At 41.5% G+C, this 24,094-nt stretch overlaps 1 protein-coding gene across 4 annotated transcripts in view; it reads right to left on the bottom strand.

The window, feature by feature from the left end:
* The window catches only part of LOC124614023 (endoribonuclease Dicer-like), a 444,738-nt gene that overhangs the window by 47,317 nt on the left and 373,327 nt on the right, over positions 1-24,094 (bottom strand). For all 4 annotated transcript variants that reach the window (XM_047142837.1, XM_047142840.1, XM_047142839.1 and 1 more), the window contains exons 18-20: positions 20,400-20,516; positions 16,636-16,848; positions 7,541-7,816 (exon numbers count right to left, since the gene is read on the bottom strand). In XM_047142837.1, coding sequence (XP_046998793.1) covers positions 7,541-7,816; positions 16,636-16,848; positions 20,400-20,516 — 606 coding nt within the window. The remainder of the gene's footprint in view (positions 1-7,540; positions 7,817-16,635; positions 16,849-20,399; positions 20,517-24,094) is intronic.

Here is a 24,094-nt window from a genome sequence, read left to right as displayed (position 1 = left end):
TCATAGCTAACACTTGGTTCAAGAATCATAAAAGAAGGTTGTATACATGGAAGAAGCCTGGGGATACTGACAGGTTTCAGATAGATTACATAATGGTAAGACAGAGATTTAGGAACCAGGTTTCAAATTGTAAGACATTTCCAGGGGCAGATGTGGACTCTGATCACAATCTATTGGTTATGAACTGTAGAATAAAACTGAAGAAACTGCAAAAAGGTGGGAATTTAAGGAAATGGGACCTGGATAAACTAACTAAACCAGAGGTTGTACAGAGTTTCAGGGAGAGCATAAGGGAACAATTGACAGGAATGGGGGAAAGAAATACAGTAGAAGAAGAATGGGTAGCTTTGAGAGATGAAGTAGTGAAGGCAGCAGAGGACCTAGTAGGTAAAAAGATGAGGGCTAGTAGAAATCCATGGGTAACACAAGAAATACTGAATTTAATTGATGAAAGGCGAAAATATAAAAATGCAGTAAATGAAGCAGGCAAAAAGGAATACAAACGTCTCAAAAACGAGATCGACAGGAAGTGCAAAATGGCTAAGCAGGGATGGCTAGAGGACAAATGTAAGGATGTAGAGGGTTATATCACTAGGGGTAAGATAGATACAGCCTACAGGAAAATTAAAGAGACCTTTGGAGAAAAGAGAACCACTTGTATGAATATCAAGAGCTCAGATGGAAACCCAGTTCTAAGCAAAGAAGGGAAAGCAGAAAGGTGGAAGGAGTATATAGAGGGTCTATACAAGGGCGATGTACTTGAGGACAATATTATGGAAATGGAAGAGGATGTAGATGAAGATGAAATGGGAGATATGATACTGCATGAAGAGTTTGACAGAGCACTGAAAGACCTAAGTCGAAACAAGGCCCCGGCAGTGGACAACATTCCATTAGAGCTACTGACGGCCTTGGGAGAGCCAGTCCTGACAAAACTCTACCATCTGGTGAGCAAGATGTATGAGACAGGCGAAATACCATCAGACTTCAAGAAGAATATAATAATTCCAATCCCAAAGAAAGCAGGTGTTGACAGATGTGAAAATTACCGAACTATCAGGTTAATAAGTCATGGATGCAAAATACTAACGTGTATTCTCTACAGACGAATGGAAAAACTGGTAGAAGCTGACCTCAGGGAAGATCAGTTTGGATTCCGTAGAAATATTGGAACATGTGAGGCAATACTGACCCTACGACTTATCTTAGAAGCTAGATTAAGGAAAGGCAAACCTACGTTTCTAGCATTTGTAGACTTAGAGAAAGCTTTTGACAATGTTGACTGGAATACTTTCTTTCAAATTCTGAAGGTGGCAGGGGTAAAATACAGGGAGCGAAAGGCTATTTACAATTTGTAGAGAAACCAGATGGCAGTTATAAGAGTCGAGGGGCATGGAAGGGAAGCAGCGGTTGGGAAGGGAGTGAGACAGGGTTGTAGCCTGTCCCCGATGTTATTCAATCTGTATATTGAGCAAGCAGTGAAGGAAACAAAAGACAAATTTGGAGTAGGTATTGAAATCCATGGAGAAGAAATAAAAACTTTGAGGTTCGCCGATGACATTGTAACTCTGTCAGAGACAGCAAAGGACTTGGAAGAGCAGTTGAACGGAATGGACAGTGTCATCAAGGGAGGGTATAAGATGAACATCAACAAAAGCAAAACGAGGATAATGGAACGTAGTCGAGTTAAGTTGGGTGATGCTGAGGGAATTAGATTAGGAAATGAGACACTTAAAGTAGTAAAGGAGTTTTGCTATTTGGGGAGCAAAATTATTGATGCCCGAAGTAGAGAGGATATAAAATGTAGACTGGGAATGGCAAGGAAAGCGTTTCTGAACAGTGAAATTTGTTAACATTGAGTATTGATTTAAGTGTCAGGAAGTCGTTTCTGAAAGTATTTGTATGGAGTGTAGCCGTGTATTGAAGTGAAACATGGACGATAAATAGTTTAGACAAGAAGAGAATAGAAGCTTTGGAAATGTGGTGCTACAGAAGAATGCTGAAGATTAGATGGGTAGATCATATAACTAATGAGGAGGTATTGAATAGGATTGGGGAGAAGAGAAGTTTGTGGCACAACTTAACTAGAAGAAGGGATCGGTTGGTAGGACATGTTCTGAGGCATCAAGGGATCACCAATTTAGTATTTGAGGGCAGCGTGGAGGGCAAAAATCGTAGAGGGAGACCAAGAGATGAATACACTAAACAGATTCAGAAGGATGTAGGTTGCAGTAGGTACTGGGAGATGAAGAAGCTTGCGCAGGATAGAGTAGCATGGAGAGCTGCATCAAACGAGTCTCAGGACCGAAGACCACAACAACAACAACAACAACAATTTAAACAACTTGACTGTATCAAGCAGGACACTAGTAGTACTGTACCCAAACATTACAGGTTTGATTTTCCTACTCATCCACATTAACAAACATTTTTCTATATTTAGACCTAGCTGCCATTCATCACACCAATTAGGGTATTCTGTAACTTAAGAAGTCTTTGAGCCACTCACATATCTGTGAACCTATTCCATATGCTCATACCTTCTTTAACAGCCTGCAATGAGGCACCATGTCAAACACTTTCCGGAAATCTAGACATATGGAATCTGCCTGTTGCCTTTCATCCATAGTTTCCAGTATATCTTGGGAGGAAATGGCAAACTGAGTTTACCATGAGCGATGCTTTCTAAAACTATGGTGATTGATGGACATAAGCTTTTTGGTCTCAAGATATATTTGAACTAAGAATGTGTTCAAGGATTCTGCAGTAGTGATATTGGTCTGTAATTTTGCTGGTCCATTCTTTTGCCCTTCTTATGCACAGGAGTCACCTCCACTTCTTTCAAATCACTTGGGACTTTATGCTGGGCAATAGATTCATGACAAATGCAAGCTAAATAAGGGGCCAACACCACAGAGCATTCTTTCAAAAAACAAACTGGGATTCCCTCCAGACCTGGTGACATTTGATTTCAAGTCCTTCAGTTGTTTCTCTGCACCAAGGATGCTTATTACTATGTCGTCCCTCTGGGAGCCTGTTCAATGGTCAAACAATGGTATGTTTGTATGATTCTCCTGTGTGAAAGTTTTCTTGAATGTGAAATTTAAAATTTCAGCTTTCATTTTGCTAGCTTCAACTGCGACACCAGACAGGTCAAGTGACTGGATGGAAGCCTCAGATCCACTTAGCGATTTTACATAAGACCAGAATTTTCTCAGGTTCTTGGACAGATGTTTTCATGATGTATGAGACTGGTAGTAGCTGTATGCTTAGGCAGACACCTTTTCACAGACACACAAATCTGTACTAGCCTTTGTTTGTCATCATTTGTGCATTCTCTTTTGAACTGAGAGTGCAACAGCCTCTGTCTCACTAGCAGTTTCCAAATCTTGTTATTAAACCATGGTGGGTCTTTTCTGCCCATAATCCACCTACTGGGCACATAATTTCCAGACCATGATTTACAATCAGCTTAAACTTTGCCAATAAATCCTCTATGTCAATCTTAGTGGAGATGTCAATTCACTAGTGGAATTAAGAGATGTCAATTCACTGTCTAAGTGAGATGCTAACAACTGCTGATCTGCTCTTTCCAGCAGAAATATTCTCCTAGGCTTCTTAGCCAACTTATTAACTTTCATAATCATAGTTGCTATAATGATATCATGATCACTAATCCCCTTTTCTATACTGACATTGTCAATCAGGTCTAGTCTATTAGTAGTTACAAGGTCTAAGATATTTCCATTGTGTGGGGGCTATCAAGCTACCTGCTGAAGACAGTTCTTGGAAAATGTGTTCAGAAGTACTTCACATGACTATCTGTCCATACCCCTGCAATGAACCACAGACACCCCAGTCAAAACTCGGTAGGTTAAAGCCGCCTCCAATTAGTATTACATGATCTGGAGATTTACATGCTATTGACCAGTTCTTTGAATGGCTCTAGAACTGTCACAGAAGAATTGTGTGGCAGGTAAAAACATCCAACAATTAACTTGGTTTCACCTAGACCTGTTACACACAAACAGATAACTTCACTGTCATACTGACCTTTGACCTCAACAGACATGTTGTTTTTGTCAACTGCAATGAACACTCCCCACCCTATGGTCTCTAATCTGTCTTTCCGATACACGTTCCATGACTTGCTAAATATCTCAGATCTTTCCATTTCAGGTTTCAGCTAGCTCTCAGTCCTGATAATAATTTGAGTGCGACAGCTTTCCTGAAGGGCAGTAAATTCGGAAACTTTGTTACAATACTTCGACAATTTACTGAAAAAATTTTGACAGTTGAAGTGTCTTTACTCTGAACACAGTCTGACTTCCCTTGCTGAGTACTGCCTGGCGAGTGTTCATCAGAATACCTCAAACTAACACCTAGCCTAAAAAACCCTTATATGCACTCCAAGTATTCTGCTATCCAAGTAGCAGCCAAGACCATTGAAGAGTCATCTAATCCAACATTAAGTGAGGTGCTAAACCTCACAAAACACCAGCTTCAGCACAGGCCACATTAGTGCCGAATGGCTTACTGATGATGGATGGTCAAGATCATCATCGGAGTAACTGAACATCCGTTCATCTCTTAGTCCAGCAATGCAGAATAAACAAGTTTTTGTCAGTAGTTAGTGATTCACTTTCCTCAACAATAATAAACATGCACAGAAGAAAAGTATTTTATTCACTGTAATCATCTCACAAAATGCAAGAATCTCACAGAAATAGCAGTCTTTTTGTTGTGCCTGTCTGCAACTCTATGTTTCCTGGATATGGTGCATAGCAATCTACTATTTTCATAATACTGTTAATCCACCTTGGACTTACCAGTGTTTGACAAAAATGTTTCCCTCATGTTGCTGCCTATAAACCTCAAGTAAATCAACTCAAACAAATTGTGTCCCAACTGCAACACAAGGCATGAGGAATTTCACTGCCCATTCTGTGACATCAAGATGTTTTACATGCATCAAGTTGGGACAGCACCACACAAGTGTCTAACGCTGCCAGCAATCAACAGATTGTGCTGCCGGCATGCTACATGTTACTAAGCCATTTTCTACAGAAAAAAATTTATGTTAATTTATGTCAACACTTAGTGAGAGATGTCAAGCTGGACACAGGTGTGGCTGTGTCTCCGATTACTCTGGACACCTACCAGTGCACAGTTTCACCACTACTGCAGTATACTCACTGTACAGTGGTGATATACAGTGGTTCCTGTTGCGAATTAAATCTCAGTCTGAGCTTAATACAAAACAAACTAACATCAAAGCAGGGCCATATTGATGTAATAAATAACTTTCCAGGCTATAAGTACTTAAAGAGATGTAGTTTTTCTTATATAAAATTAATTATCATACCACATTTGCTCACTCTCCCACCCACTCCATCAACTAAGCAAAAACGTGGTTAATTCTGTCTGGACAGAAGTATGCCAAAAGTGATCCCTCAGCTTAAAAAGAGCCTTAGAACAACACTGTGTCAAGTGAAGTTCACTTTGGCAAACCCCTTTTGTTGTGTACCAACACATCATATTTCAGCACTGTAAATAAACAAGAACTGTGACCAAACGAAGGCTCACAAATTGAGAACGTCGAATAAAGTAAGAAGATATTACACATTTATCTGTTTGGGATTAAGTTTAATTTGATCACTGTTTCACTGTTTGGCCCCTTGAGCTCTGTTTCATTTTTTGGTCTCTATTTCAAGGTCCCTGTTAAAACAGCTCAAAGGCTGCCAATGTAGGCCTCATTTCTTGTGCTTACAATTACAAAACCATCTATTTTAAATGTGGCCTTGCTCACCAGATACAGAATTCTACTCACACTAAGTGTTATGTTCTGTCACAATACATCTTCCTTCACCCTCAACGAATTTACAATTGAGGTACATATACAGGGGATGAAATGAGACTGCAATCATCTGCTTTGCACAGTTTTGTCGGCTGTGTAATGAGGTTCACTACACCTATTACCTAAGAGCACAGACATTTTCTTCACTGAGACATCATTTTAACACAACAATTCTGAATGCTCCTGTGCAGTGTTGTAACATGTGGCCTCGTGATGAGCAGCCCTAACAGAGAGTACACATCAATCAAGTCAAACAGTTCCAGGGAGCAATGTGGTCGCCAATTGCTTCTGCCTTTTCTAACTTTTCTCATGTATCATGGTTGACCGTTATGATGATGTCAACTACCAACTTTGCACTGAACTCCACATTTGTTGTAGAGAGAACAGTATTCAACAATGGCACTCCATTAAAGGCATCTGTGTTCAAAGAATTCTGTATATGTTAATGGGATAGAACACCTGACCACCGTTCTTTCCCATCTAGCATCAAAGCATGAAGTGGAGTGGCTGGCCAGGACACACAAAATGCAGATGAGGTAAATTTTGAGGACCACACCTATTGAGAAAGCACTCACTAGCTTCAGCACAACATACAGGTTCAACATAAGCAACAGACAGAGTCTCACTGAAGAATTGCACATGTGCAGACCAATTAGTACTCCAACCTGCTGCACCTGTGCATACAGTAATATTATCACACAGGACTGCACTTTTGGTAGGAATGACGGCTATTTTGATGTTGTAGGTGATTACAAGTAGCAGGTACAACAATGGAACCAGCTCTGGTCATTCAGACCTGCAACTCCCCCCCCCCCCCCCCCCCCCCCCCCTTTCTCCCCCCACTTGCGCTCATAGAAAACACCACACCACTGTCGCGATCCCCGGCTCCACCCTTCTGGCCACCCCCTGCGGGTAACCAGTCTCTTGCTGCAGGCAGACTTAAGCTGTACCAAGAGGCAAACAACTGTCAGATATCACCACCCATCTATTGTAGTTCGATTAATACCTGGATAGGCCAACCACAGCTCAGACATGCCAAGGGACCCTTTTAGAGAGGGATGAGGGTGTCCTGCACCTATCGTTCCATTTATCTAGTCAGCTAGGCACACACTTAACCAGTTCTGGTTCTATGTTCTCAATAAAGATGGGAAGTGTTTACTACATTATATAGGAATTCAGATTCCATAACCAGCCTGATTATCAATATCAATATTCTGGCCTTGCATTCTGCCAGTTGTCCTGTGCACCGAATAGGGCACAAGTGGCATCGTGTCTCGTGTCGGGTGCAACCTACTGCGATGTGGACATGACTGCTGATGCAACACTGCAAAAATACTGTGGCTGGTAGAACTGCATTGACCCTCTTGCACCCTGTGAAGCCACAGTTACTGTATCTTAGGGATACAGAGTTCGACTATGCCTATTTAAGGTTCCTGACTTGAGTTACTCATCATAAAAACTTATCACATTTTTACAGAAATCTTTGCTATGTTCTGAACTTTGCTTCTCGTCAGCTACTCACTACATGAACTATGATGCTGCAGATCACCCTGTATGTTCCACCAAACTCACATCAACGTTTGTGCAAGTGATCTCTGTATGGTTCATAAAACATCAAACTTCACTGAAATATACACTGATAAAATATAGCATACACAAGAAAGAAGAAAACTTCATATTTACCTTCAAGTAAACACCGGTAAGAGCCTCAAGAGCATCAGCCAGAGCTTTATCACTAACAGTTTGCACGCCAATGAAAAGTTCAGAGTTGTTTGGCGTTGCTAGGTTCCAACTGTTTCTCATGCCAACTAACTGGTCCACTGAGTGCTCAACTTCACTGAGATTCAATTTCTTCAGATATTCTGGAGCTATATGTTCACTTAAGAATTTTCTACGTACTGGTTGCGGAACGGTGAAACCAGGTGGTACCCATGTTTCATCTGGTACGAACCTATGAATCTGAATTTAAAGTAACACATTTGAAGTAAACTGAAATAATAATAAACTAAAATAATATCAAGGAAAAAATCTATGATACTGTTTTATTAAAAATAGCTACTGCTTTCCATGCAGTGTAAAAGATAATAATAAATATTAGATAGTAGAGAAACAGATTTTGGTCAAAATAATTGTTAATGCAACTTAATGCAGGTGGATATTATCTTTAACACTTCCTAATTCCAGTGTTTCACTAAATCAGTTCTGAAAAAGACCTACAAAATTAACAGTGCCATGGCAAAGTAAAAAGTAGTCAGTAGACTCTGGTCACTTCCATTTGGCTAGCTGTAGCAACAGTTCTATTCAGAATCCAAGCACACCTCCAAACATGAAGTTTATAGTATTAACAGGTGATAGTAAGGGCTAAATCGCATAAAAAAATCCAGCCGTATCACCGAACGTAAAGCTGTCCAATATTTGATGAGTACTAATCTGTCTTCACTGATTAATTGAATGTGATCAATGGAGGGAGATAAAAACAACACTGGTCCAGCCCACTGCTTCCCACACTGAAACTAAGTTTATTGTGCAGTTTCATTCCCTGTAATTCTACTAAAGCCAACTGGTACCCATAAAAACTTCACTGTGGAAGATATCTGTAGTCCTAGTGGGCACATCTTCTGACACTATCGTCACATGGTCCCACACTTCAAATTTGGTCATTCGCTGCCCAGTAAACTTCAAAAGGTTGTGCTATTTGCAAAACATCTGCGAACGGCAGGTTTTCCCAGAGTAAAGCCTTCTGGCACACTTCCTAATCCGGAGCTACACAGATAATTGCGTTGTGTACCAGAGATTGTTTTGATTTAGGGCACAAAAACAACTGGGGTCATACGCAGCAACATCAAAACTATATAACACGAAGAGAGAAAGGAGTCAAAAACCAACTAAACGTCAATCCCAATTGACATAAGAGAAGGAAATGCCTTTGCCATATTGCTTTGGCGGATTAAAAGTAAAACTCAGTCGACAGCTCACGCGTCATTTGCTAAAATGGCCTGTAACTCAGATGGCAAACACAAGTTGGAATGTAAATGGTTAAAAAGTGGACATTCCATCAGGAAGTGGCAGACAGTTAAAACTTGGGCACAGTGTGTACAGAGTGGTGGGAGAGTGCCACTTATCAAATGACGATGGTTAAAAAAGGCAGTGCCCAATATGCAACCTAGTTAAAATGACCTCCTCCCGACAGGAGGGCTAAGAGGATGTCGTCCAAGCCACAGGGAGAGGCTTAATAATCCTGAGCTTATTCCCATGAAGGGACGACCAATGGCAATGCCAAAGGGACACAACCTCGTGACTAACGGTAACACAGAGACCATTGGAGGGAATATAGGAGCTAGTGGGATGAGGTACGAGGCTGGCAGGCTTGGCAGCAGCGTCAGCAGACTCGTTTCCTGGCAGACCAACATGACCAGGAACTTCACAGAGAGTGCGCAAGTGACAGTTTTCCTGGACCTGTTGCACTAAGGGATGCACGGTGTACAGCGCACAGAGGCTTTGAAGTAAGCTGAGAGAGTCTGAGCAGAGGACACAACTGAAAAGTCAGTGTTGCCAGATGTACTCTATGGCCTGATACAGGGCGAAGAGCTCAGCTGTAAATAGTGAACAGTGTGCCGGAAGCCGGTATATGAAGACGTGGGCACTAATGACAAAGGCACAACTGACACCATGGTCAGTCTGAGAGGCTTCAGTGCACATAAAGGTACTATTGTGAAATGCCATGCGAAGGTCATGAAACTGAAGGTGATAGAGCAAGGCTGGAGTAGTGTCTTTAAGAAGCAAATGGAGGCAAAGGTTAACACAGGCCGCTTCACAAAGCCACGGTGGCGAACGGTTCACATCCACCAGGAAAGTTGCAGGTAGGGTGAAGTTAAGCTGCCAGAGAAAGTGCTGAAAGTGGACTCCAGGAGGTAACAGAGAAGCGGGATGCACTCCATACTGGCGGTCAAAGGAATCATTGAAGACAGAGGCATAGGATGGGTGGCCACACATGGCCATAGACAAACAGCATGCATACCTGCTGAGGAGAAAGTCACGGTGGTAGGGCAGTGGTAGCTCAGCAGCTTCAGCATACAGACACTCAACCGGGCTAGTGTACAAAGCACCAGTGTCCAAACGGATACCACGATGCTGGATAGTGTTGAGACAGCGTAAGAGGGCAGTACAAACAGAGAAGGGTGGTTTGATCGGCACCCCAAAGTACCATCGATAACACATAGGATACTGAAGGACCATGTACAGAGGGCTGCCAGGTAAGACACGGGAGGGCAAAGAGAGTTTCCTATCTTGCACAAGCTCCAGGAATTTCGTAGTTTCGACAAACGGAAGAGCAACAGGCCCAAGTTGTAAAGATGGTGGGAGAAACCATTTACCTCAGTTTTGTCAGTGGAAATATGAAAGCCATTGTCAATGCTTCAGGAATAAAGACAATCAAGACATCGCTGAAGATGCCGCTCAATGAGACAGGTCTGTGGAGAACTGCAGTAGATGGAAAAATCATCAACAAAAAGGGAGCCGGAGATGCCTGGCAGGAGACAGGCCATTATAGGGTTAATGGCGATAGCAAAGAGGATAACACTCAGGACGGAACCCTGAGGCACAACATTTTCCTCGATAAAGGTGTCCGACAAGGCAGAACCCACATGTACCTTGAAAACTCGATCTTTTAAAAATTTCTGAAGAAAACAGGGCAAGCGGCCACAGAAGCCCCACGTGTAAAGAGTATGGAGGATACCAGTTCTGCAGCAGGTATCATAGGCCTTCTCCAAATTGAAAAACATGGCCACAGTCTGGAATTTCCACAGGAAACCATTCATGACATGGGTGGACAAAGTAATGAGATGGTCAACTACAGAATGCCATGCTCGAAATCCACACTGTGCAGTTGTTACTAAACTGTGAGACTCGAGCCACCATACCAGCCAGGCATGAATCATACATTCCATCACCTTGAAAATGCAGGTGGTGAGAGAGATGGGGCAGTAGCCAGAAGGTAGGTTTTTGTCCTTACTGGGCTTAGCTATGATGGTGGCTTCATGCCATTGCCTGGGAAATGTGCCCTCTGCCCAGATGCGGTTGTACGTATTAAGCAGAAAGTGCTTGCCTGCAAGAGAAAGGTGCTGCAACATCTGAATGTGGACAGTGTCTGGCCCTGGGGCGGAGAATCGGGATGAACTGAGAGCGCGATCTAGCTCCCTCATAGTAAGGGCGGCATTGTAGCATTCATGATTCTGAGAAGAGAAGGGTATCGCCCGAGCCCCCTCAGCTTGATTCTGATGGAAGAAGGCAGGGTGATGGTGGGAAGAGCTTGAAATATCTGCAAAATGGTGACCCAAGGTGTTGGAGATAGTAATAGGGTCCAAGACAACATTGCCTGCTACTGTCGTCAGGCCGGAAATTCATGAACGGATTGTGGTTCCAGAGAGCTGTCGGAAGTTGGCCCACACAACAGAGAAAGAGGTGGAACTGTTAAAAGAACTAATGAATGAAATTGCATGCATCTGTTTATAATGAATGCAGTTTGCCATCATAGGATGACAGTTAAAAATGCGGAAAGCAAGTCTCCGTGAATGAATTGCATCGCGGCATGCCTCAGTCCACCAAGTGACTGGGACACAGCGTGGTAAAGAGGAAGTGCGTGGACTGGAATGTTCTGAAATAGTAAGGATAACATTTGTGAGATACTCCACCTAGTCATCACAACTGGAGAAATCCTGTTCTTTGAAGATTGCCAGGGAGGAGTAAACCTGCCAGTCAGCCTTAGTAAGCTGCCATTTGGGTGTGCATGCAGATGGGGTAGGAGTCAGCAAACGGATAGCACATGGGAAATAGTCGCTCCAATAGACGTTAGAAAGAATGGACCACTCAAGACAATGGGCAAGCTGGGCAGTGCAGAAGGATAGGTCCAAATGGGAATAGAATGAGTCGGAAAGGAATGTGGGTAGAAGAGGTTGAGTTGATTAAGAAGATAAGCCAAGAGGGCACTTCTCTGACAGGTTCTGGGAGAATCCCAAAGGGGATGATGCACATTAAAGTCACCAATTAGCAAAAATAGGGGAGGTAGCTTCACAATAAGCTGAAGGAAGGCTGCCCTGGTGACATCAAACGACAGAAGGACATAAATGGTACAGTGGGAAAAAGTCTGGTGAGGAAGGAAAAGGCGAATAGCAACAGCTTGAAGATTGCTAGTCACGGAGATGGGACATCCCTTACGAGCAGCATGATGCTCAAATGAGATGGAATGCCGAACTCAGGGGGAAAGTCAAAACAAACCGGGAAGAAATGTGAAAGCTCAAAGCAGTTGTGAGGACACAATTTTGTTTCCTGAAGGCAGAGTACAAGGGGATGCTGTGATGCTAAAAGCAGCCATAAATCCTCTTTATAGAACCGAAGGCCACAAACGTTCCACTGGAAGAGAGTCATGGTGAGGAAGAAATGAAGAGGTGTCAGCTCGGCGGCTGCGGAGCGACAGCCTGCAAAGACTCGCTGCTACAGGGCACAGAAGCAGCAGGATACTGCTCTGTGAGGTTCACAGAAGCATAGTCTTGTTTGTGCTGTTGATATGTGGAGTCCAATGCAGAAAAACATTTGGTGGTGCTCAATGGCAACACAGAAGCCGGCCGGGCAACGATATCATGTGGCAAAGGAGAAGACTATTTGCCTTTGGTGGACTTCTTCAAGCCTTTCTGGTTAGCGAAGGATGATTTGGGTGTTGTTTGGCTGGAGGGACGTAGGAAGTCTTCATGGGAGTACTCCTCCTGTCCTTTCCGGCCTACCGGTGTGTAGCTGGTGGCTTCACCCCTTGAGGTAAGAGTTTGACGGCTTGTTGCACAGCTGAACAAGGGGATAACAATGATCCCGTGACACTAGGTGATTTCACAACCTCAGAGCTGAATTTGAGGTCGCATGTCTGTGTGGCCATCTCCTTCATGAGTGAGGGGTAACACGAACAGAACTATAGGTGCCAGACAGGAGAACACAGGGTTTGCGACTAGCCAATAGCTTGCGAGTGACTGGGTAAGGCAGTTTTTCCTTTAGCAGGATCTCCTAGACAGCCTGCTCATCAAGATACATGGGACAATCCCAAGAGGAGGTGGCATGGCTGCCACTCCAGTTGATACAGTGGGGAGAAGGAGGCGCACTCCTTCCAACTGGGGGTTCCCTTCACAAGGGGGGCGCACCGCTTTAGGTGATTGTTCATGTTGTGTCTAGACAAGACAGCCTAGACACAATGAGAGGAAGCCGAAAGGCACGCGCTAAGTTAAAGCAGGATGGCGTGAGGTCTGAAACAGGATACGTAATGAATGCTATAAAGAAAAGTACGTAGCTTCTGAAATACTTAACTTTAATCCATCCTTTTGGTACATATGGAGATTGTGGCGACACAAGTGAGACTCTTTAGATACATGCAATGTTACTAATGGCATCTCGCTAGGTCTTAGCCATTGACATAGCTGAAGGCTATTCTAACTATCTGCTCTGCAAATGAGCGAGGCTTCGTCAGTGTGCATCGCTAGCTACGTCGTCCGTACAACTGGGGCGAGTGCTCTTCCGTATCTCGAGACCTGCCTTGTGGTGGCGCTCGGTCTGCGATCACACAGTGGCGACACGCGGGTCCGACATGTACTTATGGACCGCGGCCGATTTAAAACTACCACCTAGCAAGTGTGGTGTCCGGCAGTGACACCACAGTTCACATCTCCCAAACACCTGACAGGGGTACCAATCAGCAACTTGGGAAGGTAGCAGCTCACGCATCAGACATGTGGACCAGCTTTCAGGAGTGAACAGGAGGGAAGAAGAAAAAGGGGAACCTCAAATGCCGAAGCAGAGGAATGAGAGGAGAAGGGAAACAAATAAAGAAAAGAGGAACGAAAAACGGTGGCGAGACTGTTCTTATGTCAGCGACAGACAATGCGGAACATTCCTAATAACACCCCAGACACGTTTCCCAAGGGAGGGGAAAAAGAATAGCAAGAGGATACACATGCAGCACAGAAGGGAAAGATGATGCAAAGGCTCGGGCCCCGTGGTAGCCAAGCAGGAACCTGCCAAAGAGTGGAATGTCCCGAGGGAGAGCATACCATAGAGTCTGCGTAAGAGTCATTATGGGCATCGGTAATGAATTGACAATTACAGATAAAGCCGTTAAGGTCAGAAGCCCAGGCCCTCTAAGACTGGTCTGGTTTCTTGCAGCATCAGTACAATTCAACTCATGCCGCTATGACATGCACTCATTTGCGATGGTAATTGGACAATAAACTGCACATGTGATCAAAAGTAAGAGCTAAAAGTTCCTGTAAAAGAGGCAAGCTGACACAGTAATTGATACACCTCAGTTCGAATACACGAGAAGAATAGAGCTTTGCACAAATGCGAGTCTGTCACACTGAAAGCCAAAAACTGCTGTCTGAGTAATCTTCTGTAACCTTCCCAATCCTCAGACGAATCTTCAAAAGGAAAAATGCATGCGGATAAACTGGTGGAAAGATACCCTGTCTGTTAAAGTTGTCACTGCTGAAGTAAGCTGTTCAATTGAGGCCAGTAGCACGGCATCCATAAAGACTAAACCTGAAAAAACTGCACTTAAAGACTGCACACGTAAACACCATTTGTGTATTAACCATGTAATATAAAACCAGTCCAACTCTGTAGTAACCAAGTAATACACAGAACCGATTGAACTAACACCTCTGAACAATAATAGAAATAAGCCTTTTTTGACTTCACACATAACAAAAGAATCATACACAAGATGCAACATAAGTAACACACAGAACAAATGCCAAAAGAATCATACACAAGATGCAACATAACAGAACAAATGATGTGAGTGCTACAAAATAAAAGAACATAGTGAGTGTGAATCAGCACTGCTCTGTGCATATATAGGTGCAAGTTGCCAGTAGACGGCACAGCAGAGACCGTGCCACATGCACACTTTCTACAGAATGCCTTGAGTGGCCAGCCAACATAGATACAGTTGGTGGTTGATTAAGTACACATGCGGTGCCACTACATGTATATGCACTAGTAGCATGATACAACAGTCCTCAACAAAGAAAAGGAGGGTATTTACTTTCTCATTTACACACTAATTATAAAGCCTCCCAAAAGCATTTAAATGTCTTATACTGGGACATTACTTGTACATTAAAACTTTGCACAGGATTCCTGCAAAGATCACAGGTTACAGTCCCAGTCTCGCACATCTCATTTAAAATCAGGGCAGACTCCACTGCTGAGTGAATTTTTATTCTTGAATGTAGGAACTCATAAAGATCACATTATGGCATTGAATCTATGCCAAAGTCAGAAATGATCCAACATTAATGTTATGATATGTGGTTAACTGTAAGTGCAGCAATCGGTTTTACTAAGAAATCCATCAATGTAGTGGACAGAGGTGGGCATTCAAATCCATTAGCTTCTCTTCAACCATACATTGTTAGTAAATAAATATTTAATGGACGATGGCAAACTATTGAAGATTTGTGTTGCTGAATAGTGGGCACCTATGTGGACCAGAGTGAGTGCTAAATCTTTATGAAGATTGTTCTTACTCCTGGTATTGATTTCACTAACTGAAGTATTAATTTGAATCTTATTCTTCCCTTTTGCACAAAGTTTCCACGGTGATGATTTTAGGACAATGGACGCCACAGTTATCAGTGCTCTTGCTGAATATGAATGCAGGGATTGTGTGAAGTGAGTAAAGACATCTTAAACATTAGAATACACAGACAGCTTTTTGAGAACAAATAACAGTATCAATATTTAGAAGGCCACAAGGGGCTATACTCTGTGCCAGGCCTGTGGGAGAGTCAACCCCCACTGCCCAGGAACTGCTGTTTTAATTTTAATACTATCGCATATTCCAATATTTCAGGAGATACAACTTGACCAACATCTAAAGCAATGGGCATATGACTGATTTTTGCAATAACTGAAATCAACAAACTTTTGTAAATCCAATGAGAACTGTTGGTGCATGTCAGCAACTTATGGATCAGCTGGGTGCAAAACATGGGCAATGGGGAAGATGGAAAGGAAAAAATCAGAAGCCTCTGAAACATGGCATTATAGAATGTATTTCACAGTCTGATGGACTGATTAATTAAGAAACAAAGACATGTTGCAATGAATCGAAAAGAAAGAACGGTTTGGGAAGTATCATGAAATGAGCCACTGCCAACAGTATTAGTTGAAGGGATGGAAGAGGGAAAAAAATCATATATGAATGTAAAGGGTGATCCCATTATGATGTTACAAACTTTCAGGGATGTTGGAGAAGGATAAATGTGTCAACTGACTCTCCATCAGCACCACAGTGTTTTCCCCAGTTGTGTCAATGTTCTTATGATTATTATTTTGATCTTAGAGTTATGTAACTGAGACAGTCTTAATCATAGGTCAAATTATTTTCCTCAATTGTGATTTACCATTCCATTCATGCAAGATGATCAGAGATGGAACGTGAGCTCGGAATGAATCAAGACAAGGAAGAAGCATCAGCCATGTGCTTTTCAAAATAAAGATCTTAGCGTTTGATATAAGTGATTTAGGGTAACCACAGAAAATTTAGATATGGATGGCAGGAATATGGGTTACAGCACAGTCCAATAACATGCAAATCCAGAGAGTTACCACTCTGTCTAAAATATGTACAACAACAAATGATATGACAACTTCACAGTAACAACATAGCATCCTGCACACCTCATTTTGGTATAATACATTGATTATGATAGTTTTGTCTTATTTTCTGCATGTCTTACCTGCAATTTACTTCCAATATCTTTTCCTTTAGCCACATTGTAGAAGTGCCAATTGCTAACAACTTTCATTTTAATACTTGATAATGTTCCTTCATGATGACTTTTATAATGAATAAATAGAAATAGGCTCACAGCAAACTTAAGAAACGAGTCCCCAAGTGTCTCTAATGTTTCAGAATTGAAAAGGTCGTCACAAGATGCTGCAGTCAAAGCCTAGGACAACAGAAAAAAATCACTATGATTATAGGCATGAGCACTGAGATAAACATACATTTCATAAGCAAACATAACATGCAGGCCTCCAACACACTGAAATCTCGTCAAATAAAATAGTAGTCCTATTTATGACTGCACACTAAAAATGCCAGGCACCATATAAAATTCAGTGACTATATGGGTCATTGCATGTGTGCCCACACTCAAGGATGCACGCGTAACACACACACACACACACACACACACACACACACACACACAAAGGTTTGCATCTAGCAGTACTCTTTGCTGACACTTCGTAGAACGTGAGTATAGTATGGAAGAGCTGGTACTTACAGGGAAATTTATCAACTTTTTGTTCAACAAGAATGCTGAAGACAGTTTGCAGTTATTGAGGCAATATCTCTAATATGCAAGCAAAAGGACTCAGTATTTGCTAAACAGTTTGAGCTAATTGGGAAGCTTAACATTAACCAAGTGAAATGAGAACTGATAGTACGTAAAGGATGTGTAGGAAGAGCTTGCACTTTTAATAATAAAAAGGGGATCATTTGTTATTTTGATACGTACACAAGCTGTTTGTTTCTATCAACAAGTAATACAACCATAGAGTATGATGAATGCAGTGCAAATCACAGAAACATAAAGCATGTGCAAGTTAGCATGTGAAAATAATATTAATCTGAGACACAGATCGAAAAAATTAACTACATGCTACTTTAAATTTTGTGCAGTGTGAAGGAGTATCATAAAGAAGACTACTCAGATTAACATAATTAATTTATGAATGTGAGCTGACAATAATCAGTAATAATTGATATCATTCAACCACTGCAAGCAAGTTGTTCAACGCTATCAATTACTACTGACAGGCTATAAAATTTGGTTTACGTTGCATTTAAATGAAAGAATGCAATCAATTATGTGCTATTTATGATTATTAGAAATTAAAAAGAGCACAAGCTCACAATATCATTGACTCATACAAATATTATGTGACATCGCACTTAACATTTAAGATAATTAAACAGTAGTTATATTAAATTAGACATCTACATGGCTATCCTGAAATTCACGATTAAGCGCCTTGCAGAGGGTTCATCATACCACCTTCAACCTATTTTTCTACTCTTCCACTCTTTAACAGTGTGCACGAAAAATGAACACTTAAATCTTTCTGAGAGAGCTCTGATTTGTCTTATTTTATTGCAGTGATCATTTCTCCCTTTGTAGGTGGGTGCCAACAAGATATTCTCACATTCAGAGGAGAAAGTCAGCAATTGAACTTTCATGAGAAGATCCTGCTGCAATGAAAATGTCTTCTTCCCAGCTGCAATCCCAATTTTCATATCACATCCATGGCACCTCTATCCAGTTTTGTGATAATACAAAATGAGTTGCCCTTCTACAAACTTTTTTTTATGTCCTCTATCAATCTTATCTGCTAAGAGTCCCACACCTCACAGCAATACTCCACCAGAAGATGGACAAGAGTGGTGTAGACAGTCTCTTCAGTAGAACTGTTACATTTATGAAGTGTCACATCCCACAACATTATCTATGTGGTTGTTCCAATTTATGTTGTTCACAATCACAATTCCTTAGTATTTAGTTGAACTGAAAGTGTTTATATTTATGTGATTTATCAAGTAACCAAAACTGAACAGATTCCATTTAGTTTTCGTGACAATAACCTCACACTTTTCATTAATGGTCAACTGACACTTTTCACACCACACAGATATCTCGTCTAAATTATTCTGTAACTGGTTTTTGATCTTATGATGATTTTACTAGACTGTAAAAGACAGCATTGTCTGCAAACAATCTAAGATGGCTGCTCAGACTGTCTCTCAAATCATTCATATAGATTAGAAACAGCAGAGGGCCTCTAACACTTCCTTGGGAAACGTCAGATATCACTTCTGTTTTACTCAATGGCTTTCCATCAATTGCTATGAAAAGTGACCTTTCACACAAGAAATCATGAATCCAGTGGAACAATTGGCAATTGGGATGAAACTCCATAGGCATGCAATCTGAATAGAGGTCACTTCTGTGGAATGGTATCAAGAGACTTTTGGAAATCTAGAAATATGGAATCAATTTGACACCCTCTTTTGATAACACTGATAACTTTATGAGAATGAAAAGCTTTACTTTGTGAGAATAAAGAGCTAGTTGCATAGCACAAGAACAATATTTTCTGAATCCATGCTGTGTGCCAATAGATGTTTGAACACAGTAACTTTTCCAAAATCCTATAGTAAACAGATGTTAGGAGTAATCTGCTGGGTAACAGTTCCCTACTGCTATTTCCTTTCTTGAATACTGTGTGATCAGTGAAACTTTCCAGTCTTTACATGTGGATCTTTTGGCAGGTGAGCAGTTATATACAACTGATAAGTCTGGAGCCAATGTATCAGCATACTCTGAAAGGAAACTAATGGATGCAGCATCTGGAACACAGGTTTTGTCTTTATTAAATATATAAGCCAACTTACAGAGGGTAGACTGCAGTCCCAACCAATTGCTGGTATTACATATGAATTTGTAAGAACTCTCCTGAGGTGAGGAGTGCGACGAAGGAGAGATGGGGAGCACGATGGCGGGGAAACTGGGAGCGCGACAGTGGACAATACAATCAAACGCAGAAAGTAGTTACTGTCACTACTTCTATTATTTATTCCATCTCAAATCTTATTTCAGCATGTATGTGAAACTTGTGAGGATGACCTGAATCATGTTTTTGTCACAAAGGCAATTTCAGGAAATAGAATTTAGTATTTTGTATTCCTCTCTTGTCAACTCACTGGGTTACCGGGTAGACAAAATTGGCCCACTTAGTTGCTAGTTTTTTTACTTTCAAATTCAATCAGCACTTTTCCAACAGCTAACACTACATTCAGTTTCATTTCTTTCTGCTTTAGTTTGCCAATGTCTATGCTTAGCTTAAATATGTGATTAAGCTGTCTCTGCTTACAAAGCAACTTTCTAAAGTGGTTACTGAACCACACTGGTTATTTTCAATCATGGACAAACGTCCTATGTACATAGCTTTCTAATCCAAAAATATGAAATTTTTTCACAAAAGAATAATTTTAAATTTAACACCTAAGAACATGTAAATAGCTTCACAGTCCTAGTAAAAAATGGCAGGTATTTCAAAGCACTGGAACCAAACGGGTTTCCAGAAATAGAAGACATACAGGGCAATTGTCACTCTGGGTTTCCCAGGCAGATCATAAAGGATTATTTGAAGACAGACAAAGCAAATCAAGAATAAATAAAAGTTCTATTAACATCGTACATTGGAGCTCTGTCAAACTCAATATTTCTCTCATTTGTTTCACCCCAATGGAGCTCATGATTTGGAAACTATAAACATTTACATTATTATCTTTAACAATGAAAGTGTGTCTACAGCTACCGTATATTTCACCATGCTTGTCAGATTACAAATTGTAAATGATCACCACTCTTCTTTTGAGACAGCTTACATTAAATAAAGAGAAGTGAAACAATGCATGAAACTGTAGCTAACTTACTTGCACCACATCATTCAGTGTCAAGCCACAGCCCCCAAAATCACTGTTCAGGAGCTGAATGTCACATGCGTTTTCAGGCATTTCATAGTCCAACACAGAACCCTCAGATATTGGAACCTGTTGATGAAAATGAAAATATGACCTTTATCATTTCAGGTGTCTTATCATCACAAGCACAGTGTTCCTGCAATATTGAGGACTTTTCAATGTATCATACATTCATCATCATTAAAATAACTGTACCCACAAGTACCAGATGGATTGCAATCATTGTTGGCAGGCAAGTAGGTGGTACCACACACACAAAATGATTATGCTTTTCAATTAGGAAGGATCAATGTGTTGTGCTGCACAGCCACAAAATGTACAAGCTAATATGGCATCGGGACCCCCAACATTGTGAACACAAGCATCAAGACATGTGGCATGGAGTTGTACAGGTCTGATGCCACTTGCACCTGAGCATGCAGACCCCGCAGACTTGTGGATGGAAGTGATGTCCTGATGACACTCACCAGGGCAATCCACATGTTCTCAATCGGGGAGAGATCGGGCCATGTGGCTCGCTATGGAAGAGTATCTTATGACTATAATATCAATGAGTCACTGTTGGAATCGACAAACTCATACAAATACCTGTGTATAACACTTTGTAGGGATATGGAATGGAATGATCACATAGGTTCAGTCGTGGGTATAGCAGGTGGTAGACTTCAGTTTATTGGTAGAATACTGGGGAAGTGCAATCAGTCTACAAAATAGATCACTTACAAATCACTCTTGCGATCCATCCTACAATATTGTTCATGGGACCCGTACCAGATAGGACTAACAGGGGATATTGAACATTTGCACGGAAGAGCAACATGAATGGTCACAGGTTTGTTTAATCCATGGGAGAGTGTCACAGAGATACTGAAGGAACTGAAACGATAGATACTTGAAGACAGACATAAACTATCCCAAGAAAGTCTATTACCAAAATTTCAAGAACCGGCTTTAAATGGTTACTCTAGGGATATACTGCAATACCCTACATATCGCTCACACAGGGATCGTGAGGATAAGGTTAGAGAAATTACTGCATGCACAGGGGCATTTAAACAATCATTCTTCCAATGCTACATACATGAATGGAACAGGAAGAGACCCTAATAAATGGTACAATGGGACGTACCCTCTGCCGTGCACCTCATTGTGGTTTGCAGAATACAGATTCAGATGCAAATGTATCCACAGCTGCAAGGCACACTCAGGAGGTGGCAGCATTATTAAGATGAGATTCGTCCTGTTGAAATAGGGCATGGGCATGGGGATGGGCATGGGCATGGGCATGGGCATGGGCATGGGCATGGGCATGGGCATGGGCATGGGCATGGGCATGGGCATGGGCATGGGCATTCATGAACACCAGAGCTACCACTTGCAGGACCTCATCCTTGTATCATGCAGCTGCCATGGAGCCCATTAGGAACACTAACAGTGGATGGACACCATAGGATATTGCTCCCCATGTCATCACACTAGGCTGGCAGGATGTCTGACGAGAGACTGTTAACATCTCGACAACCTCTTCACTGCACTTGCAGACACAGACCTAGTGGTTGTCACTTCCAAGACAGAAGCAGGACTCATAATTGCAGATGACCTGCAGCCAGTTTGCAGGACCACATGTCTATTTATGTCAATTCTAGGAGAGTTGGGCATGACACTTTGTGGGCGCGAGTGGCAGGTATAACAGTTGGTGTACGGCAACCCTTGCATCATGCAGTTATCTGCCAATGGTACTAGCACTTACAAGATGTTGCACAGAAGGCAGGACAGCTCATTGAAAAGTTCTGATCATTATCATCAGATCTGCTATCACATGGTGGACAATCCTTCAATGTTCCCTTCTTGCAGCGCGTGTTCGATGTTCAGATCCTATATGTGTATCTATATGTGTATGCATGCCTTCCCACATCCATTGTACCAACAACAGGTGATTCTCGTGTCCATATGACCAATGGGGTGCGCAATATGACGACGGGACCACCCATCCTCCCACAGCCCCACAATGTGGTCCCTCTCAAACTCGTCCAGCTGGGCAACCTACAGTCATACATGTCGCATTGCTGTAGTGCATATTCAGGTGCTCTTTAGTGATACTATCTGCTGTCATAATGGTCAGCACGGCCATTTGGGGTGCCCTTATGTCAACCAAAGTGCGCGACATTATGGCCTCACCCAGACTCCCCAAATGCACGGCCGACTGTGCAAAAGAAATCATTCGCATATCTAATGGTGTATGGTGTGTACATCGCTAACCAGTTTGCAGTGGATCATTTGGGTCCTTGTGGGTGCAGCTCTTTTTATGATTGAGTGTACAATACTGGTTACACAATAAACTTTTAAGAATTACACATATATCACATTTTACACTGTATTTTGCATACTTGTGACAGGGCATCAAAATTTGGTATTTCATTTGTAGCACATTCTTTACGACTATGACAACTGGGACCACTTGAATCCCACAATGGTATGGCTGGATAGGTGACTTTCAGTGAAACATTATAGATGTCTGCAATTTAATACTTTTGCCACGTATCATGAATATGCAGCATGCATGTCATCCAACATAGTGTAGCAGTGAAGTCACAGCTGGCAACAATCTGCTTCCATCATTTTGAATTCTGTTACCCTGTAGAATCTTCTTTACATAAAATGCTTATATATGTGTCACGTAGAAAGTTGTAAGCCATACTAAGTCACAACTGCAAATCTGTCACTGAAGTATAAAATGTATCTATTATTATAATCCACAGATTTTGTAAATTTGTACCATGAGATGAGTAAGTCACAAGTCGCAATATTTGTCAATATATTGTGATTTCATTAACCTCTATCATTGGAATACAAACTACATTTATAAATTGGCAGACATTGATGTTTGAACAGCGTTCTGTCACTGGAATCCATGTTAAAGAATAAAAAGTCTGCTGCTGAAACTCATCCAAGTTCATCACGGACGACGGCATGGGCGTCAATACATCACCCAAAACCTTTTTTGAGGATTTTGAAATTAGGAAGTGATTTGTTCTGAGGACTACTTAAGGGGATACGGAATCACCTATCCCCGCAATGTTAATATATGCCTACTATAGGGAACATTTTCTCACAAACTACTGGAGACAGAGAGGTAAAAATTTTACTGTATGTGCATTCATATGTTACAACAATACTGAAACAACAGTTTATTGTCAAAGTATTTTCTTACAGAGATATTGTACATTTATTTTTAAGTAAATTTTTTCCATCGCTTTTTACTAGACTATCACCCCTAAGTCTTTTGTAAATCAAGTAATTAAAAAATCGTTGTTTCAGTATGCAATAGGGACCTATGTCACTACGTCATAAAAATTTCAGACTTCTAGGTTGACCAGTACCTGAGATAATGTTCCTAGATGAAGTAAAAAGTAAACTTACGGGAAACGGAGAAAGAAGATTAAAACATTCCTGATCCGTAGCTAATACCCCCTTCACAGTCTTCATAATCATCTTCAAGTCTTCTTTTGGCACCCCTCTGCACCTGTCTTGCTTTTTTCACTAATGTCTTGATTATATTATCAGCATGCCTTAGTCTGTGCTGATCTAAAAAGAACATAGCACGTACCGTACGGGAACCAACACACATACCCAACTTTTGAAGGACC

This window comes from Schistocerca americana, chromosome 4 (assembly GCF_021461395.2).
Source record: "Schistocerca americana isolate TAMUIC-IGC-003095 chromosome 4, iqSchAmer2.1, whole genome shotgun sequence".
In the NCBI taxonomy this organism is placed as follows: domain Eukaryota; kingdom Metazoa; phylum Arthropoda; class Insecta; order Orthoptera; family Acrididae; genus Schistocerca; species Schistocerca americana.
Note: the sequence above shows the minus strand (reverse complement) of the source record. Positions and strands in the feature narration are given on the sequence as shown.